This window comes from Mya arenaria, chromosome 9, assembly GCF_026914265.1.
Source record: "Mya arenaria isolate MELC-2E11 chromosome 9, ASM2691426v1".
Lineage (NCBI taxonomy): Eukaryota > Metazoa > Mollusca > Bivalvia > Myida > Myidae > Mya > Mya arenaria.
This window is the reverse complement of record NC_069130.1, coordinates 72,793,265-72,815,543: the sequence shown is the minus strand read 5'-3', so window position 1 is coordinate 72,815,543 and position 22,279 is coordinate 72,793,265. Positions and strand designations below refer to the sequence as shown.

At 35.9% G+C, this 22,279-nt stretch overlaps 1 protein-coding gene, 1 long non-coding RNA gene and 1 pseudogene across 3 annotated transcripts in view; all 3 read right to left on the bottom strand.

The window, feature by feature from the left end:
• Positions 1-13, bottom strand: part of LOC128246363 (octapeptide-repeat protein T2-like) — a 556-nt gene extending 543 nt beyond the window's left edge. Inside the window, exon 1 of the mRNA XM_052964549.1 lies at positions 5-13. Coding sequence (XP_052820509.1) covers positions 5-13 — 9 coding nt within the window. The remainder of the gene's footprint in view (positions 1-4) is intronic.
• Positions 14-4,489: 4,476 nt separating this feature from the next.
• Positions 4,490-8,173, bottom strand: LOC128246362 (uncharacterized; annotated as a pseudogene).
• Positions 8,174-12,176: 4,003 nt separating this feature from the next.
• LOC128246962 (uncharacterized) lies at positions 12,177-21,286 on the bottom strand. 2 transcript variants are annotated; one of them, XR_008263408.1, is made up of 6 exons: positions 20,619-21,286; positions 19,005-19,154; positions 18,584-18,750; positions 17,052-17,138; positions 16,575-16,770; positions 12,177-16,307 (listed from the first exon to the last, which is right to left on the bottom strand). It is a non-coding gene; the product is annotated as an uncharacterized LOC128246962 (long non-coding RNA). The 2 variants fall into 2 exon arrangements; XR_008263409.1 differs by having other exon boundaries at positions 18,610-18,750.
• Positions 21,287-22,279: the final 993 nt, after the last annotated feature.

Genomic DNA, 22,279 nt, shown 5'->3' with positions numbered 1-22,279 from the left:
TTGCATTTATCATGTTTTGGCTCGGAGAAGTTTGCTTTGTGATTTATATATTAGGTCTTAATTTAAAGAATGCCAAAATAAGCCGATTCTGAGACAAAAAGTGTCAAACTAGAATTCTGTGAGAGTGCAACTTTAAGAATACTGTTAATCGAGTGTGCATGTGATCCGGACTCTGAACATTGGATGAACTATCATTAAATATTGTAGATTTACGTAAATGGCCCAAAATATAAGAATAACAATGAAAATACGTACATGTTTGACTTGTTCTTTATTCATAATAAGTCTAAGTCTTTACAGCACATGTTTGGCAGAATCAAGTTCTAATGAACATAATAATTGATTTAAATGTACAGTGAAATAAATTGTTTTATACAGAAAATAATACCTTAACGATTCAGACCGATCTGTTCTCGTTTTGTTTTGGTGGCTCAAATATTTATCTGAGTTTTGGAGGAGGCCTAGCTGGTGTGAGCTGGTCAAATACAGTAGCTGCTTGAGGGTCAGTGTTTTCTTGATTGGATTTCCCGTCGACAAAGTGCTGATATGAAAATAAGAAATCTATGAAATGTGTCGGAATGACAGCTACAAAAGCCATTGTTTACATAGGAACCATACGAGTATATGAGATTCGGAAGCATGCGATGGTTCGGGCAAAAATTTAGTTGTACGATATTTCCTGATTTACTTTGAAAGCAAAGCAGTTTATAAAAAGTACATAACGGTATCAACAAAAATACCTCGATCTTGAATGAAATCAATCGTGTCCATGTTGAACCTGATTAAATGGCCATTAATGCCGATTTGACAACACAAGCCAAAGCATAAATGTACGATGTTTATAGTTTAAAAATAGTAACACTTATTTAGGTCATGCACGGACAATTTCAGTATTAAATAAATTTTGAGCGGATTGAAATAAGTAGTTTTGTTCAAAAAAATACATTTGTACAGACGTATAGATGTTTCGCCTTTGAACGATCTTTCAAAATTTCCAAGTTCAGCTGTTGATGAGGTCTTCCACAGAGTCTGATACAGCACTTGCATTTTTCTAAATAACTCGCTGGTTTCGAATACGGAACGAATTGTAAGCCATCTTTAGCCGGCCTGGCTACCTTGTATCCGAATTACAAGTGCCATGACAACACCTTTTTACCATAATACTTAAAAAGGCGAGGAATTGCCAGCGCATGTATATGACGGACTCTGGTCAGTTTGACGGACAAAATGGCGGATAGCAACACAGCTTATCAGCCCTACATTCTGATTGGCTGATAGGACCTGTCAATCAAATCCTGTCGTAAGGTCAATTGCTACGGGGCACTACACATTTAATTATGCTTCACATTTAAAATAACCTAAATATAATGTACCTCCTTGGGAAAGAAAACTCATAGAAATGTTTCCATTTTGTTGCTAAAATGTTTAGTTTATCAGCTTTGTCAACTGTTTGAAGATTATCTTTGAACTTGTCAACATGATGAGGTTCAAGGGCGTTTGATATTTTGAAACTGGCCGCTTTGTAAACATCGTTCGGATATATTCAGTATTAGTCGACGATGTTGTGTTTACAACAAGAAATAACAACAGTTTTACGGTTTATTACTAGTACTTGAGAACAGTCATTGAGAACTAAACTACTGTGATAGCATGCAGCATGTAGTAGTACAGAGGCATGGCTTATCAGCAAGAGGTGTCGCTATTGGCTGAAGTTAAATACACAACAGACGATTCATTCATGACTGAACAATAAGGGATTTTTTTTAAGTAGTTTTAGCTTAACTAAACGGTAAACGAGGCTCTTTTAGATTTTATTGTCTCACATATTCAAAATAGGCGGCCCTTAACCCCCCTTACCCTTCAGTTTTTATTGCATTTTTGGCCCCAAATATTTTCTGACTTGTGCGACTAATCGTACGCACGGGCGTATTGTGCGTAACGGCAGCTACGCCACTGGCAACTAAACGAATGGAATTAGAAGGGAACCAGTAAATATTGGTATCCTTCGACAGCAATATTAAATGGGAATGGAAACCAAATGCTGGTACCCTTCTTATCCATGGGAGAGCCCTCTCGCGACTTTATAAATTATAATGAACCAGGGGAATTATGAGACCAGTTGTGACTGGGGGGGGGGGGGGGGGGGGGGGAGTATGGCCCCAGATTAATAGGATATGTTAGCATGGTTAATAGAATTTTGAGGTTTTCGAAAGACAATTGAAGGCCAATTTGATATAAAAAAAAAAAAATTTAAGAGCTTTCAATAGCAGTAGATTTCGACGGGAAAGCGGTGTGGTGGTAGAGGGGTCTAAAAAGCGGTATATTTTACCTACTGCCAGTAGAGTTCACATGTATGATGTTGGCCATACACCTGTGTTGGTTAAGTGTCCATCACTCAAACTTACAACAGATGCATCTAAAGGTCAATAGTTCTTGACTCATCAGTGTGACAATGGCAAAAGCAGGAGTGATGTTGTTTTGTTGCATGTGTTTGACAACACATATCATGTTGGCCATACACTCGTGCAGGTTGAGGGCGTTAATCACTAAACACAACAGACGCATCTAAAGACCAATAGTGATTGACTTACCAGTGTGACGGGAGTGATTTTCTGTTCCATGTGTTTGAACACAGGTATCATGTTGGCCATAAACTTGTTGGTTGATGGCATTCATCTCCAGCTCCAAAGTCACTGTCTTCTGTTGCAAATACATCCTGTGTAAACAGTTGAAGTAGATACTTGTGAGCAAATAAAGGTTCTTGATTGTGAACAGTTAAAGGTTAATGTTTGCCTTCTTTTATGACAAGGTTGTGCAAATTATTCAAGTTTGCCAAATTTTGAAAATGAAACAGGCATATCAGCAACATGGCAAATTGGTAATGATGGTTAAAGGCTTGGTCATCCTCGGCACCCCAGCGTATCATAACAAAAATGATACCCTTGGCAAATCAGTTTGTGCTCGTGAATAATTAAAAAGGTGAAATCCAGCCACTTAATTGGTCGCATGAGACACACCTCATGCAATGCTGAAATAGCCAAGAAGTTACAGATGTAATATCAGTTTGAAATAATCCAACGAGATCACAGCTTACAAATCGGTTTAAGCAGAATATTATTAAATATGCCGATAGTTCCTCACAAAGGTGTTTTTTTCCTTTTTGTTTTCGGCTATTTCGTTGGTCAGAAAATGCTGATGAATATTAAAGATTCACGAAGTTTTCCTAGCCAATTTGCCAAGGGTATCATTAACAGTTGCAACAAAAATGACACAAAAATATTATCTCTTTGCAACTAAGATAATTAATGAAACAGGCCATCATTGTAAAGAGCAGTACATTTTGTATACCATATTCCTGGGATTTTCTACTTTAAATGGCTGAAACTTTATCCTCTTGCGAGATGATCCCCCACTTCCTCATGGTTGAACTTCTTCTACTTATACTTTTGTTTTTATTTTGATTTTGACAAGAGCTTATAAAAGTTAAGGTATGTTTCCTGATAAGAAACCAGTACAAGTAGTTTATGTTCACTTGATGAGGCCATCAGAATGTTCCTCTGGTGGGGATTGAACCCACAATTTCTTGGGACACATGCCACTCAAACAGCACAAAGATGGTTATGACTGGTAAGTTTTAAATGTAATTGATTTTTACTTTGTACATAGGGGATATATAAGGTTCATGCAGAATTACGTGGACTTTTTTGATATTTCAATTATCGTTGCACATAGAACATAGAAACTTCACATATAACATATCAGGTATACTTCCTGAAAATTTAAGAGCAATGCATAAAATTTTGCTGAATTACAATACATTCACAACATATGGTTGAATTGGCCGACCGGTGCAGTCCAATGCGGCCACACAAAATTGTTTTTATTTTTAGCGTCAACCCTTGATTCAAAAACCTATCTAGCTATCCTGATAAAAAAAGAAGCCTCGAAATAAAAACGAACCAATATTCCTTCAGCCCATTGATACATACTTCCATTAAAGTGATTATATTTTCCATTATTTAACAAGATTATTGTCATTTTTGTCAAAATATTGTGAATTGAACATTTCTTTATGTAACAACTTTTCAAAATTTGAAATTCATAATAATTTAAATGCAAGCAAATGGTCTTAGTTTTATTTTTACTTTTCAAGTATTTTGTATTTACTAAATGTTTCTTAAGATTAAAAACACAATATGACTAAAATAAACAAAGAATTGAGGGACAATGTGTGCGCTGAAGTACACATGATGTCTGGCTTAAATGTTAACAACATTATAACAATGAACTTAAAAGTGTTGATGTCACACAAAACTAACTCTTTTTCCATTTAATACTGGAATGCATATTAAATCACTTCCTGATCTATTTAATGCCTCCTGTGCGTTCTTTGATGTTCTTTTCATGGCATGATACACAAACCGGGTGGACAGACTGGTACATGGCTTTCAGCTCGGTTGATATTTCATGGAGATCACTAGAACCACTGTTATAACACAGTGACACGGCAGGGAAACTTGAACGGCTTGAGTAAGTAGTAGTTACAAACTGGGGCAGAACACGCAACAAGTGGTTGCACTAGGGTACAATCAAACATTTCACGGTCTTCGGGAAACAGTGTACCACCGCAGGTGTAGATAACGTCCTCTTTCAACCGCTCAAGAGAGACGCGCTGATCAGCTGTGAGCTTCTTTGGGGCATATACACACCTTAAATGAATTTGAACAGGATTATTTTTTAGCAGATTAAAATATCATTATTTAATTCTTTGAAATGTGCTGAAAAATGTTTCAATATCATTCAGTGTGTAATAAAAATAAAACAATTATGTTACAAAATATTTCTGAAACATCTATATTAAAGTATTTATATTTATCTCTGGATGTACAGAAGTGTTTGAAATTGTGTGAAAACTAACAAGACACTGAAGGATTGTATTTTTTATTGTTGTATTTGTATACAACACAACAGGAAACTTGCTGATTCATTCCGGTCAGAGTAGAACCAGCCCTGGGCCCCAAACATAACTTTTTTAAAACTTAAGATTAAAGGAGTAAACGTAACCTGTACATTAATTTCAGTCAGTAACATCCAATGCCTAAATTTATCAAACAATACCTTGGCCTTTAGCAATCTGTACACTGTGAGGACGAAATCACGTGTAGTTTCTGCTGTCATTTTGATGTTTGGGAGATCCGTCTGATCACCATCAGTGGGGGTCTGCAGCATTTGTCTAATAGATGGACAATAGTTCTCAGTGGTTGCATTGCCATACAACTCTTGGAATGGGCGAAATCTGGTTGTTGTACTATGATCAAATTATTTTCTCGGATTTGATCAACTTTATTTAGCGTTGTTGGGCATTTTTCATGTAATACGTAGCGGAGTTGAAAATGTTTGTTTTTTTGGCTTAGACAGCTGAAAACCTATCCGTCCGCAGACGCTAAACATAGAAATGATTTTGTATGGCCTGACATTGTGCTCAAAAAGCGTTACATTTTTTCGAAGTATTTTCCACCAACTCTGACACACTTTTCACTGCGTATAAACATTTGAATACAACTCTTTAGAAAACGTGAATATTGTATTATGCACATTAACTTGCAGTGTGTGCAGTGAATGAAAACAATGTCTCTTGATTACTGGAAATACAGCAAAATCCATTGGTGCAAGATCTGGCGAGTATGGCGGCTGAGCTCAAGCCGGGTTGATGCAGCAATGTGTGCTGGGGCATTGTCCATGTGCAGTAAAAACTGATCCAAGTAAACACCAGGCCTCTTTTTTGCGATTGCATGTGCCAGTTCGCTTTGAATAACCTTTGGATGATAAAGAAATAACATAATAAAAATGATTGCATTTTTGCATCATATCATTTCAGTTTAAATTGCAATTAATAATAATAATCATAATAATAATACCTTCGTAAAGTATTCTGCATTGACTGTTTGACCCTTTGGTACAACGTGGCTTTAAGAAGCATTCCCTGTCTATCCATGAACATGATGAACATGTACTTGGCTCCAGACTTGTTTACTCTGGCTTTTTCCTGAGATGATGAAGAGGCTCTCTTCCAAACAGAGGATTGTTGCTTAGTCTCCGGATCGTACCATAGCCAGGTTTCGTCAGTAGTAATGATCCGGTTAATGAATTATTCACCTTCTCGTGCATATCTTCGCAGAAATGTTTTTGAGTCACACACAGGTTTTTATCTCTCATCCTCAGGTAAAAATCGAGGTACCCATCTTGCACAAACTTTTCTCATGCCTAAATTGTCCGCTAAAATCCTTTGTACACTCTCGTACCCCGTCCTGACAGCGCTTGCTACCTCACGGACGATCAAGCGACAACCTCATTTGATGACGTTTTTCAACAACGACACTAATGTCGTACCCCTTGTCTTCTTTCGTCCTCTTCCCTAATTGTTGTCTAAGGAATCTCGCCTTACCCTATAGCGTTGATGCTAGTTGACTACTAATGAACGGCACACAGGTTGTTTTATTTTGGCCTTGGTCATCGTTTTCATTGTCTGTGTCGGTGTTTTTCCCAAGCCAACGCAAAACTTTATCACTGCCCGCGTTTCTACAATGTCTAACGGAAATGATGTCAGAAATTTGAACAGTATACTCGTTTAAGGCGTAATATGTGACGTAATTTCCTAGACAAACGTGGAAGAAAAACATGTTGAGATAGATACATAATAAAGTGTGTTACTGTGAATTTTAGACCGTGTGCCAACCATGCATTCCCGTTATTTTGAAAACCATAATTTTTCAATACACATTTAATTTACCGATCTTAAATTCTTTTTGTCTATGCAGAACACTTTGAATTAGATGTTCTTGATTTTTTAAATGATTTAGAAGAAAAATATAGAAAATATGTATGGAGTCCCTGTAATTCTGGATCACACCTCATACAATAGGTTATAGGCTATTCTTGTGACCTGTATCCTATCATCCGATGTGAAAACATGTATGGGTCGAGACTGCAAATACATGTTTACTCACCGAATGAGACGTGATACAGGCCACCAGAATAGCTACCTATCATAATATTCAATTAATTATATATGTACCTATCTTATAATTCCTTTTTATTTTTCAGTTTCATTTTTTTTAAATTTACTGCCAATCTGTCAAATGTCAAAATATGAAATAGCTTGCGTGTATGAATGTGTTACATACTTTTGTGTATTGAAGTCATGAGTGGCTACTCCAGCAAAACAAAGTCAGAAGTTAAAGTTACCATTCACTTTGAGCAAATTAAGAAGCCGAACCACTTAAGTGAGTGTCCTAAACTGTTGACATAGGAAATCACGGGCCAGCGATCTAGGACGATCGCAATTTCGATTATATTTTTTTCAGTATAGGCTAGAAGAAAAATGAAAGTGATTTGTTTCTGCCTCCTGTGGTTCACAAAAATACTGGTCAATTTAACGTTTATCATAGTAGGGTTTAAAGCGCTGAAAGTATAAGTCACATAGTCTGTTGAGCAAACGTACCATTATATTAATGTATGTCTGTATTCCCTGTACAAAAATACCATACTCAAAGTAAAACACAAAATCACAGAAATGTAATCCAGATACTAATAGTTGTCCTTGCACTTGAAAGAAATGGTTATGCGTTTCATCTAAGACAATATTATCTCCATGCCATTTAAGGCAAAATTCCTTGATGTTCTAATTAACGGATTCTTGAAGAGTGTATTTCCTAGCTGAGTAGGGGCTTTTGACTTCTAGCAGCCTTACCAAACCCTTATCACAAACAACAGCATCTGTGAGGCAATACACCCAATAAGGGATATTTTAGGTTAATGACTAGACCAACACCATGAAGATGGTTCCGTGTTTGTTTTACATACATAACCTTAGCATCTTTTCATTTTGTAGACCATGAGTGGTCGGTTTCGATAGGAACTGTCCTTGAAAAGAAGTATTTCTAAGGAACGCTTCATTCACAATTATTTTTCGGGTCATTATCGGGCCAAACTAAATTGACGCAGTCAAACTAGGGTGTCTTTCATCAAACCATTCGCTTGAGTCCACTTGTGATCTTGTCCTTTGCTCATTATCCCTGCTTTTTTCAATCTGGATGGACAGGTCCTGCCAGTAATTACAGTTTAAAGCCAGCTTCTTGCCGCTTTCTACGCTGAGCTGGAAATCAACAAGCATTGCTGAACTTATACTTGAAAACGAAAACATTCTTCAAAACCAACAACCACGTCAAAAGGAAAGCTCAAGCAGCAACACAGTATTAAAATGCTGAATGTCTGAGACAAAATACAAAGAAAGATGAATTTCAATACTACACTGGTTTTAAAAAAGAACAATTTGAATCTTTTTTTCATTTTGAAGTGCCTGTTGAAAAGCCTTTTAATTTTAAAAAAAACCCGCGCCCGCTGTGTTGAAAATTTTCAATAAAAGACCAGTTGCTAATGGTGCTAATGAAGCTCAGACAAAATTTTGATTTTCAGCATCTTGGACAGCTCTTTAGTATTTCTCAGCATGTTGCGAGTGCTATTTTCAACAATTGGATCCAATATTTGTTTTTTCGGAGTGGATCAGTACCAATATGGCCTCACCGTGACATTATAACAATTTCTCACATACCACCAAAGTATCTTCATAAATTTCCAACTACACAAGTCATTATTGTATGATGGAACCGAAATTTAAATTCAAAAGCCAAGTTCACTGACAAGACGGTCAGTGCTACTCAGACTATAAGTCATGCTATACTCTGAAAGGGCTCTTTGGAATTGATCCCAGAGGTTCTATTATCTTTGGATCCATGTCAAACAAAGAAATCAACAACCAAAGTGGCTTTCTACAGCAAATGAAGATGTTCATGAATTGTGGGAAAATTCACAAAGAGAAGGTGTCATGGTGGACAAGAGATTCAAAATCAATAAAGAATTGGAGGAATTAGGGTTGAAATTGAATATTCCACTATTGCCCACAGTGGATTCACAAATGAGTGCATCTGTGATAAACATGACAGAAACAATCGCAAGGCATAGAGATCATGTTGAACGTGCAATTGCAGGAGTGAAGAATTTCAAGATCCTAACTAATAGAATAAACTTAAGCTTGTACAGTAAATCAAATATGGTTTGTGTGTTGCTTTCTCACAAATTTCATGGGATTTATTCAAGATTAAATTGGTAAAATAACTGCTGATCAACTAACATGGTATGAAAGACTACTTCCAACAACTTGTCGGCCAAAAGGTGTATGGACAAAGGTTGATTCACTGTTGATTTCTTCCACCAGATATGAAATCGGACTTGTTGAAAAGGATTTCAGATATGCATTTAATGTGTTCTACTGTACATGATTGAATATATCAATAAAATATAAATCATATACTGGATGTTTGTGGTTGTTGTATTTTTTGGAAATACTAAAAGATATGTGATTAAATATATTGACAAGTCTGTTCTCCTTCATATTTAAAGCAACCGTGCACCTGATGACCAATTTGCAAGAAAAAAAGAAAATTGTCGAAAACTGACATAAATTTGGTATTTATGTGTACAAGGCATTAGAACTTACTAACTAAAGTACCACAAAGTTTACAATTTATTTAAGTTTAGCAGTTATTTTTAATTTTTCCATTAAAAAAGTAGAATTCATTACTTATGCATGATCGGCTAGTCGATATTATCACGTGAAGTCGTGATATTACCACTCATTAAGAATTATCCTTCATAGCTCAGTGGATACAGCGCTCAACTGAAATTTTGAAGTTTCCGACACATTTTTTTTCTTCACATTTTGGTATTTTTTTTACAATTATAATATAAAAGGGAACACATTCTATTAAAGAATTGTCCTTAGATTCATTAAAGCTGCACTCTCACAGATTGAATGTTTTGACAACTTTTTTAATTTTAGTCTTGGAACGAGTCAATTTTTGCGATAATCCATGGAATCCAGTTAAAACGACTGCTGACAAAAAATTAGATCGCATATTTTAATATTTAAGTACAAATATTAATGTTTTATGCATTTTTCTTAAACTGTAAGTAACGGTTTAGGCCATAAAATATTAAATTTCTAACAAAAATATGAAAATCTACGACCTGATTTTTGGTCAGCAATCATATATCATTTATTTGCATATATTTACGCATAAATTTGCTCTTTCTAAGACAAAAAATAAAAAAAGTTGTAAAAATGGTAAATCTGTGAGAGTGCAGCTTTAAAAAAAAACGACTTTTTTTGGTGCCAATCTGGTGTACAGTCCCTATAAACTTTGAACTTGAATTCATCATTTTAGTAAATAATATTGTTTTAACGTTCAGACTTATCCAAAGTTATCCAAAACGTCATTAGAAACTTCAAACAAGTCCTACCTATTGTGTGTAAAATTTGCCATAACTGGCTTTCTCTTTTGGTTGACATTTCCAGGACTGGCAAAAAAATCATGTGTGATACGGGCTCTGGTCTTATTTTGGGTCCCCTAGGTTTGTCCCACTGATGTGGTAGGCTCGTTGAAGAAAACTGTGAGGGGACTTCCTTTTTACCTGCAATCTTCCACTGCTCTATAGCCATGCGATCACAGCCAGTGTATGAGAACATGTTCCACAAACTGTAAAAATGAGAAACAAAGTATGTGAATGTGTAGCATTGCAAATGTTGCAGACAGTCATCACCACAAAAATACATGACCTTATTTCACTTGAAGGAATGCTATAAAAACATTCGGTCAGGCAGAGGGTTCCACCATTCATCATTGTATGATTAATTAGTCTTTCTTTCAACATTCCTCTAAGAATTACCGATGTGAATTAGAGTAAAAACTTTAAACCCCTGTTTGCATTTGCAGTATGCGTCTGAGACACACGCCTTTCCTTTGTTTCAGCCATTTTGTTGTTGTTGATCAATCTCAATGCCTTTTTGTATTTTTGTAAGGGTCATGCAATGAAGCTTCCTGTAAAGTTTCAGTGAATTTGGCCTGGTAGTTTTAGAGGAGATGTTTTTTAAAGCAAAACAGGAAGTTAGCCATTTTGTTGTTGTTGCTGTTGTTGTTGATGATCAACATGACCCCTTGTTGTAATTTTGTAGAGGGTCACCCAAGGAACCTTCCTGTAAAGTTTTATTAAATTTGAACTAGTAGTTTAGGAGGAGATTTTTATTTTAAAGTAAAACAGGAAGTCAGCCATTTTGTTGTTGTTGCTGTTTTTGTTGATCAATCGAAAGCCCTGGTTGTATTTTTGTAGAGGGTCACCCAAGGAAGCTTCCTGTAAAGTTTCAGTGAATTTGGAGTGGTAGTTTCAGAGGAGATGTTTTTTAAGCAATTGTTGATGGACAGGCGGACTGACTGACGATGGACAAAGACCGACCACAATTGGTCACCTTGAGCACTTTGGTGAGCTAAAAATTGATTGATAAAGCTTTAACTTCTTACTATAGAATGCATTAATAGAAAGTATTCAGAACTGATAACAAGGGCAAAAGAACCTTCAAAAGAACCATAGTTTTCGACATTTATTCAACCTTTTTGGTCTCATTTGGGAGTAATAGTGCTGCTTTAACATTTACTGTTTGTTTTGTTTTGTAAATAAATATTCAAATATGCTGATTTTTTCTTATTGTGTTACTTGGGCAAACATTTTTTTATATATGATAATAAGACACAGTCACATGATGCCTCTGGCATTAGGTATACTAAGATTATATTTATTGATATCGAGACCGACAGGTGGGCATATCAGAGGGCCTACTTTTGATCCCCATTCAACTTCGTTTAAAATAGAATTGGTTATCACACAAGAAATGGTTCTTAATCACTTTTCTTGTGCATGGTATGAAATCATACATAAATCCATTGGTTGCTCAAAAGCTCATTAGAGCCTATGCTTCATATATATATATATATATATATTAATTTCGATATTCTTAAGTAACTGTTTAAAAGACACCAGTCCTTTCTTTTTGATAAACCAGATAAAAAATATCTTCGGTTGGACTTGGTTTGGGACTTTTTTGTACGCTCAACTTTATGGGGCTTGTACTATTATTTCACTGTCTTATATTCTTAATTATATAATAATCATACAATAAATATTGGCTGGTGTAAATGCACCAGCCCTTTTCAATCCAATAGCTGTTAGTGGTACTTGTCCCATAAATGAACTCCGGTTGTGAGAGAGCAAATATAAATAAAACAAACATTGAACCATTTTTATTTCATATTCAACTAAGAACTAATACATATATGTGACAATGCCTGTAAAAAGGGGTACAAAGGTGCAAAAATGACTTTTTGAGTTTTTGGTATGTCTGAAAAGAGAATTTCATTGCAATCATTTTGGTGAAATTTGAAGTAAAAATCATACGGTAAGTACTTTCCTTGTTATGTCGATTTAAAGAAGCACGCCAGTGGAACATTTTTTTTTGGCGAAAGCTTCAAAAACAGCGGATTTTTTTAAAAGAGTAATAAAAGAAGAAAACTTGTTCCCCCCCCCACCCCCGATTCTTTATATAATTTTTAGTTATATATCATATACAGACTATTTGAATAATCTAGCAAAATAATGATATTGTGTAAGTACATAAAATAAAATGTTACCATGGCAACCAAAATATAAAGCAATAAAATATGTAACACATTAAGGATCAAAGATACCGAAGAGATTATTTGAAAGAGATTGTTATAGGTCGTCAGCTTAACAATATGTTTTAAATAATAAAAGTAATTATAATTAGAATTTTCATTGTTATGGGTCAAGAGTAGATCAGTAATGTGCAAAATAAATTATCAAAATACTCAGAAATAGTAACAGAAATTAAACAGTTTTGTCAGGTATTTAGGAATATTGATTCTTTTCTTATTTTACAAAATATAATTTCAAAACTTAATACAAGAGCTGTCACAGTATGTGACGAATGCCCCCGAATGTGACATTGACCTACGAACAAGGTCAGTACATGAAAAGTTGATCTTGCCTTTACGTGTCAAATACATATGGCAAGTTATTTTAAATTGCCTCTGAACATAAAAAAATACCACCCATACTTGACAACCTACACTGTTATGTCCTTATATTCAGAATTCCCTTGTGAATAAACACTTAGTGTATCTTTCACCTTAGAGGTAGGGACATGGGTCTTGCACACGACACGTTGTCTTCGTATGTGGAACACATGTAGCAAGTGATTTTAAAATCTGTCCATACAAGGGAAAGTAACAGCCCTGACACGACAACCTATACTCTATGTCCTTATATGCAGCACTCCATTGTGAATAAGCACCAAGTGTGACCTTGACCTTTGAGGTAGGGACACGGGTCTTGCACGCGACACGTCGCCTTGGTATGTGGAACACATGTGTCAAGTTTTTTTAAAATCTGTCCATACAAGGGAAAGTTACAGCCCGGACACGACAACCTGTACTCTATGTCCTTATATGCAGCACTCCATTGTGAATAAACACTATGTGTGACCTTGACCTTTGAGGCAGGGACACGTGTCTTGCACACGACACGTCGTCTTGGTATGTGGAACACATGTGGCAAGTTATTTTAAAATCTGTCCATACAAGAGAAAGTTACAGCCCAGACACGACAACCTATACTCTATGTCCTTATATGCAGCACTCCATTGTGAATAAACACTAAGTGTGACCTTGACCTTGGAGGTAGGGACACAGGTCTTGCAGGCGACACGTCGTCTTGGTATGTGGAACACATGTGGCAAGTTATTTTAAAATCTGTCCATACAAGGGAAAGTTACAGCCCGGACACGACAACCTATACTCTATGTCGTTATATGCAGCACTCCATTGTAAATAAACTCTAAGTGTGACCTTGACCTTTGAGGTAGGGACACGGGTTTTGCACGCGACACGTCGTCTTGGTATGTGGAACACATTTGGCAAGTTATTTTAAAATCTGTCCATACAAGGGAAAGTTACAGCCCGGACACGACAACCTATACTCCATGTCCTTATATGCAGCACTCCATTGTAAATAAACACTAAGTGTGACCTTGACCTTTGAGGTAGGGACACGGGTCTTGCACGTGACATGTCGTCTTGGTATGTGGAACACATGTGGCAAGTTATTTTAAAATCTGTCCATACAAGAGAAAGTTACAGCCCGGACACGACAACCTATACTCTATGTCCTTATATGCAGCACTCCATTGTGAATAAACACTAAGTGTGACCTTGACCTTTGAGGTAGGGACACGGGTCTTGCACGCGACACGTCGTCTTGGTATGTGGAACACATGTGGCAAGTCATTTTAAAATCTGTCCATTCAAGGGAAAGTTACAGCCCGGACACGACAACCTGTACTCTATGTCCTTATATGCAGCACTCCATTGTGAATAAACACTAAGTGTGACCTTGACCTTTGAGGTAGGGACACGGGTCTTGCACGCGACACGTCGTCTTGGTATGTGGTACACATGTGGCAAGTTATTTTAAAATCTGTCCATACAAGAGAAAGTTACAGCCCAGACACGACAACCTATACTCTATGTCCTTATATGCAGCACTCCATTGTGAATAAACACGAAGTGTGACCTTGACCTTTGAGGTAGGGACACGAGTCTTGCACGCCACACGTCGTCTTGGTATGTGGAACACATGTGGCAAGTTATTTTAAAATTTGTCCATACAAGGGAAAGTTACAGAGCCGGACGGTGCGATTTTAATATGCCCACCTTCGGGCATAGCATTAATCATTGCAAATTAGAAATAAAAATGTTGCCATGGCAACAAAAAATACAAACTTCAACATACATAACATACAGGTAATATAACCATTACTATAATTGTCTATGCTCCTGCATGTATGCAAAATCAAGGAACTGTACTTGAAAGGGAAACCTTCTGTTTCAAACATTTATAGATTGCCACATACTGAATGTACTCTATTTATAATAATGTTATGTAGTTTTTTAACTTAACATAATAACAGTAAATAACAAAGGAAAATGTTTCTTTGGCAAGACATAATACGTTTTAATTTCAAAGTTGTAAATGTTTTGCATCGACACTCAGCACACTACTTATAGATTGGTACAGGCATTAGTTATAACAGAAATAATGATTCAAGCAGATATCCAATCAAAATTTGTTAAATGAAAGCTATCTAGGAGATTAGGTTAAAAGTTGGTTAGAATTACATAACAGTTTACAAAGTCTTGCGGTTTGCAAACAATGAGAACCATAACGTTAATTCTCAACAACAGCAAACACTATTCCAAACAATAAGCTTCCAATGGTAACTAGAACTGTAAGCCATAGGCTAACGAATACCCCCCACCCCTCCATGTCTAGGTTGTTTGCCCTGGAGTTAGGCTGGACAAAGCTAATTTTGCCTACAAGGGGAGATAACTCCAGTCAGGGTCATGTGACCTGTACCAAATTCACAGAGGCAAAAGTTTACAACATGGCCATTAATTTCTGAAAGTTTGATAAAGATTTATTGAATAATAACAAAGATGAATCCCGGACAGGGCTTATTTTGCCTACTTTAACACATCAAGGGGAGATAACTCCAGTCAGGGTCATGTGACCTGTACCAAATTCACAGAGGCGAAAGTTTACAACATGGCCATTAATTTCTGAAAGTTTGATAAAGATTTGTTGAATAATAACAAAGATGAATCCCGGACAGGGCTTATTTTGCCTACTTTAACACATCAAGGGGAGATAACTCTGGTCAGGGTCATGTGACCCGTACCAATTTCACAGAGGCGCAAGTTTACATCATGGCCATTAATATCTGAAAGTTTGAAAAAGATTTGTTCAATAACGACAAAGATGAATCCCGGACAAAAAAAAAACGGCCTACTTTAACACATCAAGGGGAGATAACTCTGGTCAGGGTCATGTGACCCGTACCAATTTCACAGAGGCGCAAGTTTACATCATGGCCATTAATATCTGAAAGTTTGAAAAAGATTTGTTCAATAACAACAAAGATGAATCCCGGACAAAAAAAAAACGGACGGACAGACGGACGGACAGAAAGACAGACGGACAGACGGACAACCCGATTCCAGTATACCCCCCCCAAACTTTGTTTTGGTGGGTATAATAACTGGTGTACTGTCTGTTCAATGCCTTGGTTAAGAAGGTTTGGGGCAAACTATGTCCTTATGTCAATTCGGCAGAATTCCCAAATTGTCTCGTGCAAATACCATTGCCGCTCAACATCCATGCCCTTGATGCAGACATTTGATGGGAGTCCAGGAACAACAACTGCATTATTTTTTAGCAACGCAAACTCGACAACATCTGATGCAGCAAACTCTCTTCACTGTGCACAAGGCCTGGCCTGTTTGCTGAAAGAATAATTTGATACAAATCATGTGCAATTTGAGTGATTTTTTAACACTGAAAAATAAACATCAAATTTATAAACAAAATATTACGCAAGGGTTTTTGACATGGTGGGGAAATTCTTGACTCAATATAAATGAATGGCAAAATACTGAGTATATGCTTTTAAACATTGTATGGAATATAAAATAGAAATTGAATGATAATAAAGATAAGCTACCGGTAAATGATATATTTATGTTGATGTGACATATTTCATGTTACCCTACCTTCAAGTACAAAATGATGGTACTTTGAGATGTTCTTCATTTGTTTTAAAAACTGTTGAAGATACAGTTTCCAATAGAAGAATCGACAGGTTTTTCGGGATCACCAACAAGTTGAAGAATGTTATGACCACTCGGTGATGAGCTGGTTACAGTAGCACCTACTTCTCCAATTGTCTCTGCATTTGACTTCCTCCATCTGAGATAAAAATTAAATATGAAAAGACAAGTGAATACCAACATTTGTTTGTGTTTAATTTAATGTATGAAATTAATTAAACAAAAAATAAGGTACTTGCTTCACATCTTTATACTGCCAATGTAAAGCAACATGTTTTTAGTTGTATAATAATAGTTTCAACAGTTTTTGAGTTATGAACAAGGTACAGACAGTTGCTTAGACATAGCAAATACATGTAGTTTTGAAAATCTAAAGCAAAAGTTCTTCAGAGAAGTACTACATAATTATTATCATTTAACTGTTTTTCCATAGGCCGAAGTGCCAATCCTGGTGGAACTTTGTGTGACCTGTGATCATAGTAGAAAGCTCTATCCGCTGATGTAGTCCTGAAACAAATATAAATACATGTAGATAATTTAAGTACATTTACATTATGACATTGATCTATCATTTTCTATGGTACTGTCATGTTAACAAAATACCGTATTATATCATGTATAGGACACTAGCATAGATAGGACACAGGCAAAAAAATAGTTGAAAAAACGGGTAAAAACCCTTAATATATAAGATAGGATGCAGCGGAAAAATGTCAAAATCGGAGCTGAAAAATCGAGGTTGGTAAAGCATTTATAACATATATTGGAAGTACAAAAAAAAAAAAAATGTATATAAGGCATATTTCGATAACTGTCATTGTGTATTTCGATAATTATCGTCGTATTTCGGTAATTTAGTGTACACAACAATGATATAAGTCTTGACATTTTGAGAACATTATAAGACTAATATACAAATGCTGTAATAGTCCCGACACGCCTTCTGACTGACAGTCAACCGTTGCAATAGTTCCGACATGCGTTCTGAATGACAGTCAACCGTTGCAAAACTGTGTATTGTCAAAACTTTTGATTGTTTTGATAAGGCTTGTCGCGCTGCGCGGAATAAAGCATGTCAGGCATAATTAATGCGTGTCGGTAATTATCCTTGCCAGCAGAAGGCACGAAGGGTAAAGTGCGAACAAACAACCATACCGCATTACCATCGCAATAGTTCGTTCTATTGATGTTTTTCTAATGACAGACAGCAGGTGTTTTTCACACCTTCGCACATTTCAAAAGATTTGATAGTGACAATAATGCTACTTTGCCTTATGCACATTCCTTTATTTATTTTTTTAAAACAGTAACATACAACAAAATGTTTTGTAAAATATCGAAACATTAAAATCATGAACAACGATTATTTGATATTTACCTCCTTTCCCGATTTTCCGTTGCCGTTATAACTCAATCCAGGTATATGCTGACTCACATCGAGTTTTTGTGAGTAGCGTCCCTTTTGTAAAAAAGTAAACACTCAAGTTTGTTATCAATTTATTTCTCAATAAATCATTTTAAATCAAACATTCAATATATTTCTGCGTGTGTTAACTTGCGTGATTTTACCTATGTCAGTTGTTCTCTTCGGTGACGCAGTACAGATACTTACTATTACTGCGTTCTTCCCCGGTCCGATATTTACCCAAAATGGACTTGGAAAAAAACAGATGAAATTCTAATAGCATAGAAAGGACGCAGGCACTTTTTAAGACGAGAAATGGGGGTAAAAAAAGTGTGTCCTATGCATGATATAATACGGTAGTAAATTATTTTCTTCACTAATATCAAGATCCTATTTCTTCCATTCTTATTCACTTAACCCATTACACATGTTTTGCATTTACCAATATATGTCAAAGTGATTTATCTGCACATAAATAACAGCATAGAACTAGCCAATCACTCTTTTGGAAACATTTAAATGCAATACTGGTAAATGCTTATTTCACCTGTCATTGTTCTTTAAAGAGCATACCAAAGAACGGTATAATTTTTGTTTTGCCCGGCACAGTTATCAAAATGAATTTCTGCATTCTCTTCTCTTCAAGGCTAACAACTGTGTCTGCCCCCTTCCCTGGCATCTCTGGCTCATCCAGTAAATAAAACACTTGCTGTCCTGTAACAGTTAATATAAATCTGTATTTCATACGTGATAATTTTCAATCTATCACATGGCATGACTGAAACATGAATTATCGATACTGGTATAAATTATTTGTGATACCCATAAAATGTATTTCCTTAAATTTATTTTTTGCAAAATTGAAACAACAAGAAAAACAAAGCAAGTAAACTGACACTCCAGGCATTGATTGGAAAAACTGTTTATAATATGTATATGAACATGAGTTAATTGTAAATACAATGTACCTGAGCCTTCTGCGCACACTCCAAAGACAGCACATTTCCGTGGGATTTTGAAGAAGATAGGGCCAGTCTGTTGGGCATGATGGGGGGAAAAGACCTGCTGCGCGAAGTCCCAACTGTAATGGAGGTCCGGCAACACGCATGGAGGCTGTTCTGTAATAAGAAAGCAAAATAAAGAATACATATTGACAATTTACGTATTTACTCAAACTTTTCATAACAGATTGCCTGGTATGCATTTCTTATACTATTATAAAAAGAATCAGTTTTAGGCAAAACTTAAGTTTTAACTTCTCAAGTCTTGTTCTGTCCTAAAAACAAGTTTTATACAAAGTGAATTGAAGCAAACACAACTTTAGTTCAACCACCAGTACCTCCAGCCTTTTCCTCATCAGTGAGCTCCAAAAGCACATTTTTACTTTGAGCACATTGGTTTCTGTAGTACTCTCTCTGTGTTTTTGCTTTTAATACATGGTCTGTGTATTCTTCTAACAGCTTTGCCTTTTCATCTTGACCACATAAGGATGTGGAAATGGCTAAGGTTTGACATTTATAGCAAAGGTCTGTCTTTGGTTTAGCAATAGTAATATGTGGACAAAGCTCCTGCCATACACGCTGAAAAGATCTTAAACTCATGACCTTATATGCCGCTTCAACCATTGTTTTTGCAAAAGAAGAATAAATATCTGCAATAGATTCATCAGATGGCAAAACATACACGTCTTCTTTTGAACTGTGGCAACCTGCCAGGCAATGGAAGAGCATAGTCTCGGGCATATTTCACAATGGAAGTTCGCACTCTTTCTCTGTCCTGATATGTTATACCTTTCCCATTATTTGAAGGCTGCTTACTAAGACCATGGGTGCAGGCAGTCAGGCTATTTATTTGTAATTCCTGCTAGATAATATTAAGTCTTTTCTTTCCGATAGAATGTCCAAAGCAAAATTATAAGTTTGCCGCACACTTGCTGCCCATCAAAAAAGTAACTGTGGCGAATTTTTTCCCTTAATTTCTGTTTCTTTTTTTTGCCTAATGTATGCTCAGTGGATTGTGTGTGCTGACCAAGCTCAGCCATAATTACTAAATCCAGTTCCTCCTTTGACATTTTTTGGCAGTTTTCTCTAAATTCTATGAGTTTTTGAAATGAAACCACTTAACTACATGGAGAACTGTGTACCTGTTTGCACTGACAAGTTTTATCTTTCAATTCATTCTGTAATTCTATTTCAACTATATCATTTGCCGTTATGTCAAATTTAATGGATTGGCTAGTTTCACAATCATCATCATCATCATCATCATCATCGTCATCATCATCATCATCATCATCATTGCTGACCGTATGTTTAAAAGTAAATTCATCATCATCGCTATCAATACTCAGATGGTCAGGTAGGTGATTTTTAAAGTAAAGGTCATCTACTTCACACAAATCCTGTACAAAAATGTCATCAGTGTTGGCCAATAGTTCATCAGGAACAGTGCTTCCTTGACTACACTCTGACTCGGGTTGGTTAAACTATGCCAATTAACTTATAATATTTCGGTTCTTTTCATTTAACATTTGAAACCTACAACTTGCTACAATTTATTAAAATAACTGCAATTAAACTTACCCGTCAAAATTCAGCAAAAGTAGCATCAAACAGCAGTAATGTAGACAAAAACATCAATCTGACAAAGTTTCTCGCTTGTCAATTAACACAGGAAATGACGTAGGTACTGACACGAAGAGAGATAACTCTTAAAGTCGCTATTATTTTGTTTGTATCGTTGTCGGACATAATGGATATTTCATAGAAGCAATTTATACATTTCTTTTATTTTAAGTTTGTAAAATGGAGCGACGAAATGTTAATAATTACAATTAAATTCAGTAAAATAGATTAACAAAACTTTAAACACCTTTTTCTCGAAATTAAAATTGCCGACTTTCTATCCCTTTCTACAGGCGTCATCACATATACAGCTGGTAAATGAGAACCGGTGTTTCATAATGATACATTGTTCACAGTTTCCCAATCAACAAAGTCACAAAAGAGTTAAAGCTGCACTCTCATACTAACGCTTTTAAAAAAACTGAAATACTAACAGTTTTCCAAATAAATGAGATCTGTTCTATTGTGAATGATCTTTTATGACTGATTCAGAAATAAAATACTATTTAAATCAAACTGTCAACCTTAAATTGTTCTAAAACAGTTCAAAACACTTCTGATTAATAAAAGTACTTTTCAAGAATTGCGGCTCTGAAATGTGATGTATTAAACTGTTCCAGCTTGCATTATAATCAAGTGTGCAATAATAATAAGTTCTCATTCCGATGAATTCTCAGCTTTAGTGAACAAGATATCACTTAAGGTGTGTCAAAATTACCAAGTCACAAAAATTGTCTTTCAGCACAGAACAGCTAATCCTGAAATTGATAATAATATGGGCGCTTAGTTACTCAGAGACTGATTTCCATTTTCTTTCAAGTATGGTGGTGATTTATATATTATTATTTTTGCACTGAAGGGGCACTTTACTTCACTACAAATTTTGTGAAAATAGTCTTGATAACCATCAACATTACAAAATGTTTGTGGCCGAGAGTAAAAATCATAAAAGTCACAAATATCTGCAACGCCCAATTTTCAACCTGAAGCCTTTAGGGGGAACCTGTATGCTTCTTCGCTTTGTGAAATGACTGCACCACATTAACAATGTGTTTCATGAACATAACCATTCTTGTGCAAAGAAATGTCTACAACCTAGTTCACCTTCTTACTCATTTCTGCTTTACATGCCCAACAAACATTTAGTAAAAAGATGGTGCCGAAAGCAGTCGAACGTAAAGCGGAAACTTGTCCTCATACAGGTCTTTTACCTTTTCATCAAACTCTTCATAGTTTTAGTCCATGTATTTGATGGCCTTCTCAATTGTTATTGGTGCCATTTTAGCATCTGAATTCACACCTCTGTATCTACTTCACAGTCTTTGGCAGGCTCATATTGAATTCTTGCAGAAGATCTTCTTCCCTGTGGAAATTCTGGTTCCTGTTATATGCCTCCAGTCTGGAAAGATATGAAATTAACTTGTGATACCATATATTGTACAGGTCCAATGCCAAATATTAACCTACCCCACTGTATTCTGTCATAAAATACATGTAAACATGAGCATATCATCAGCCAAAAGTCATTGCAATAAAAACACAAATGTGTTCTCCTTTCAGAGCTTTATAACATTACTAAAACAATAAAATAATCCGATTAAACACTTGAATTATCAAGA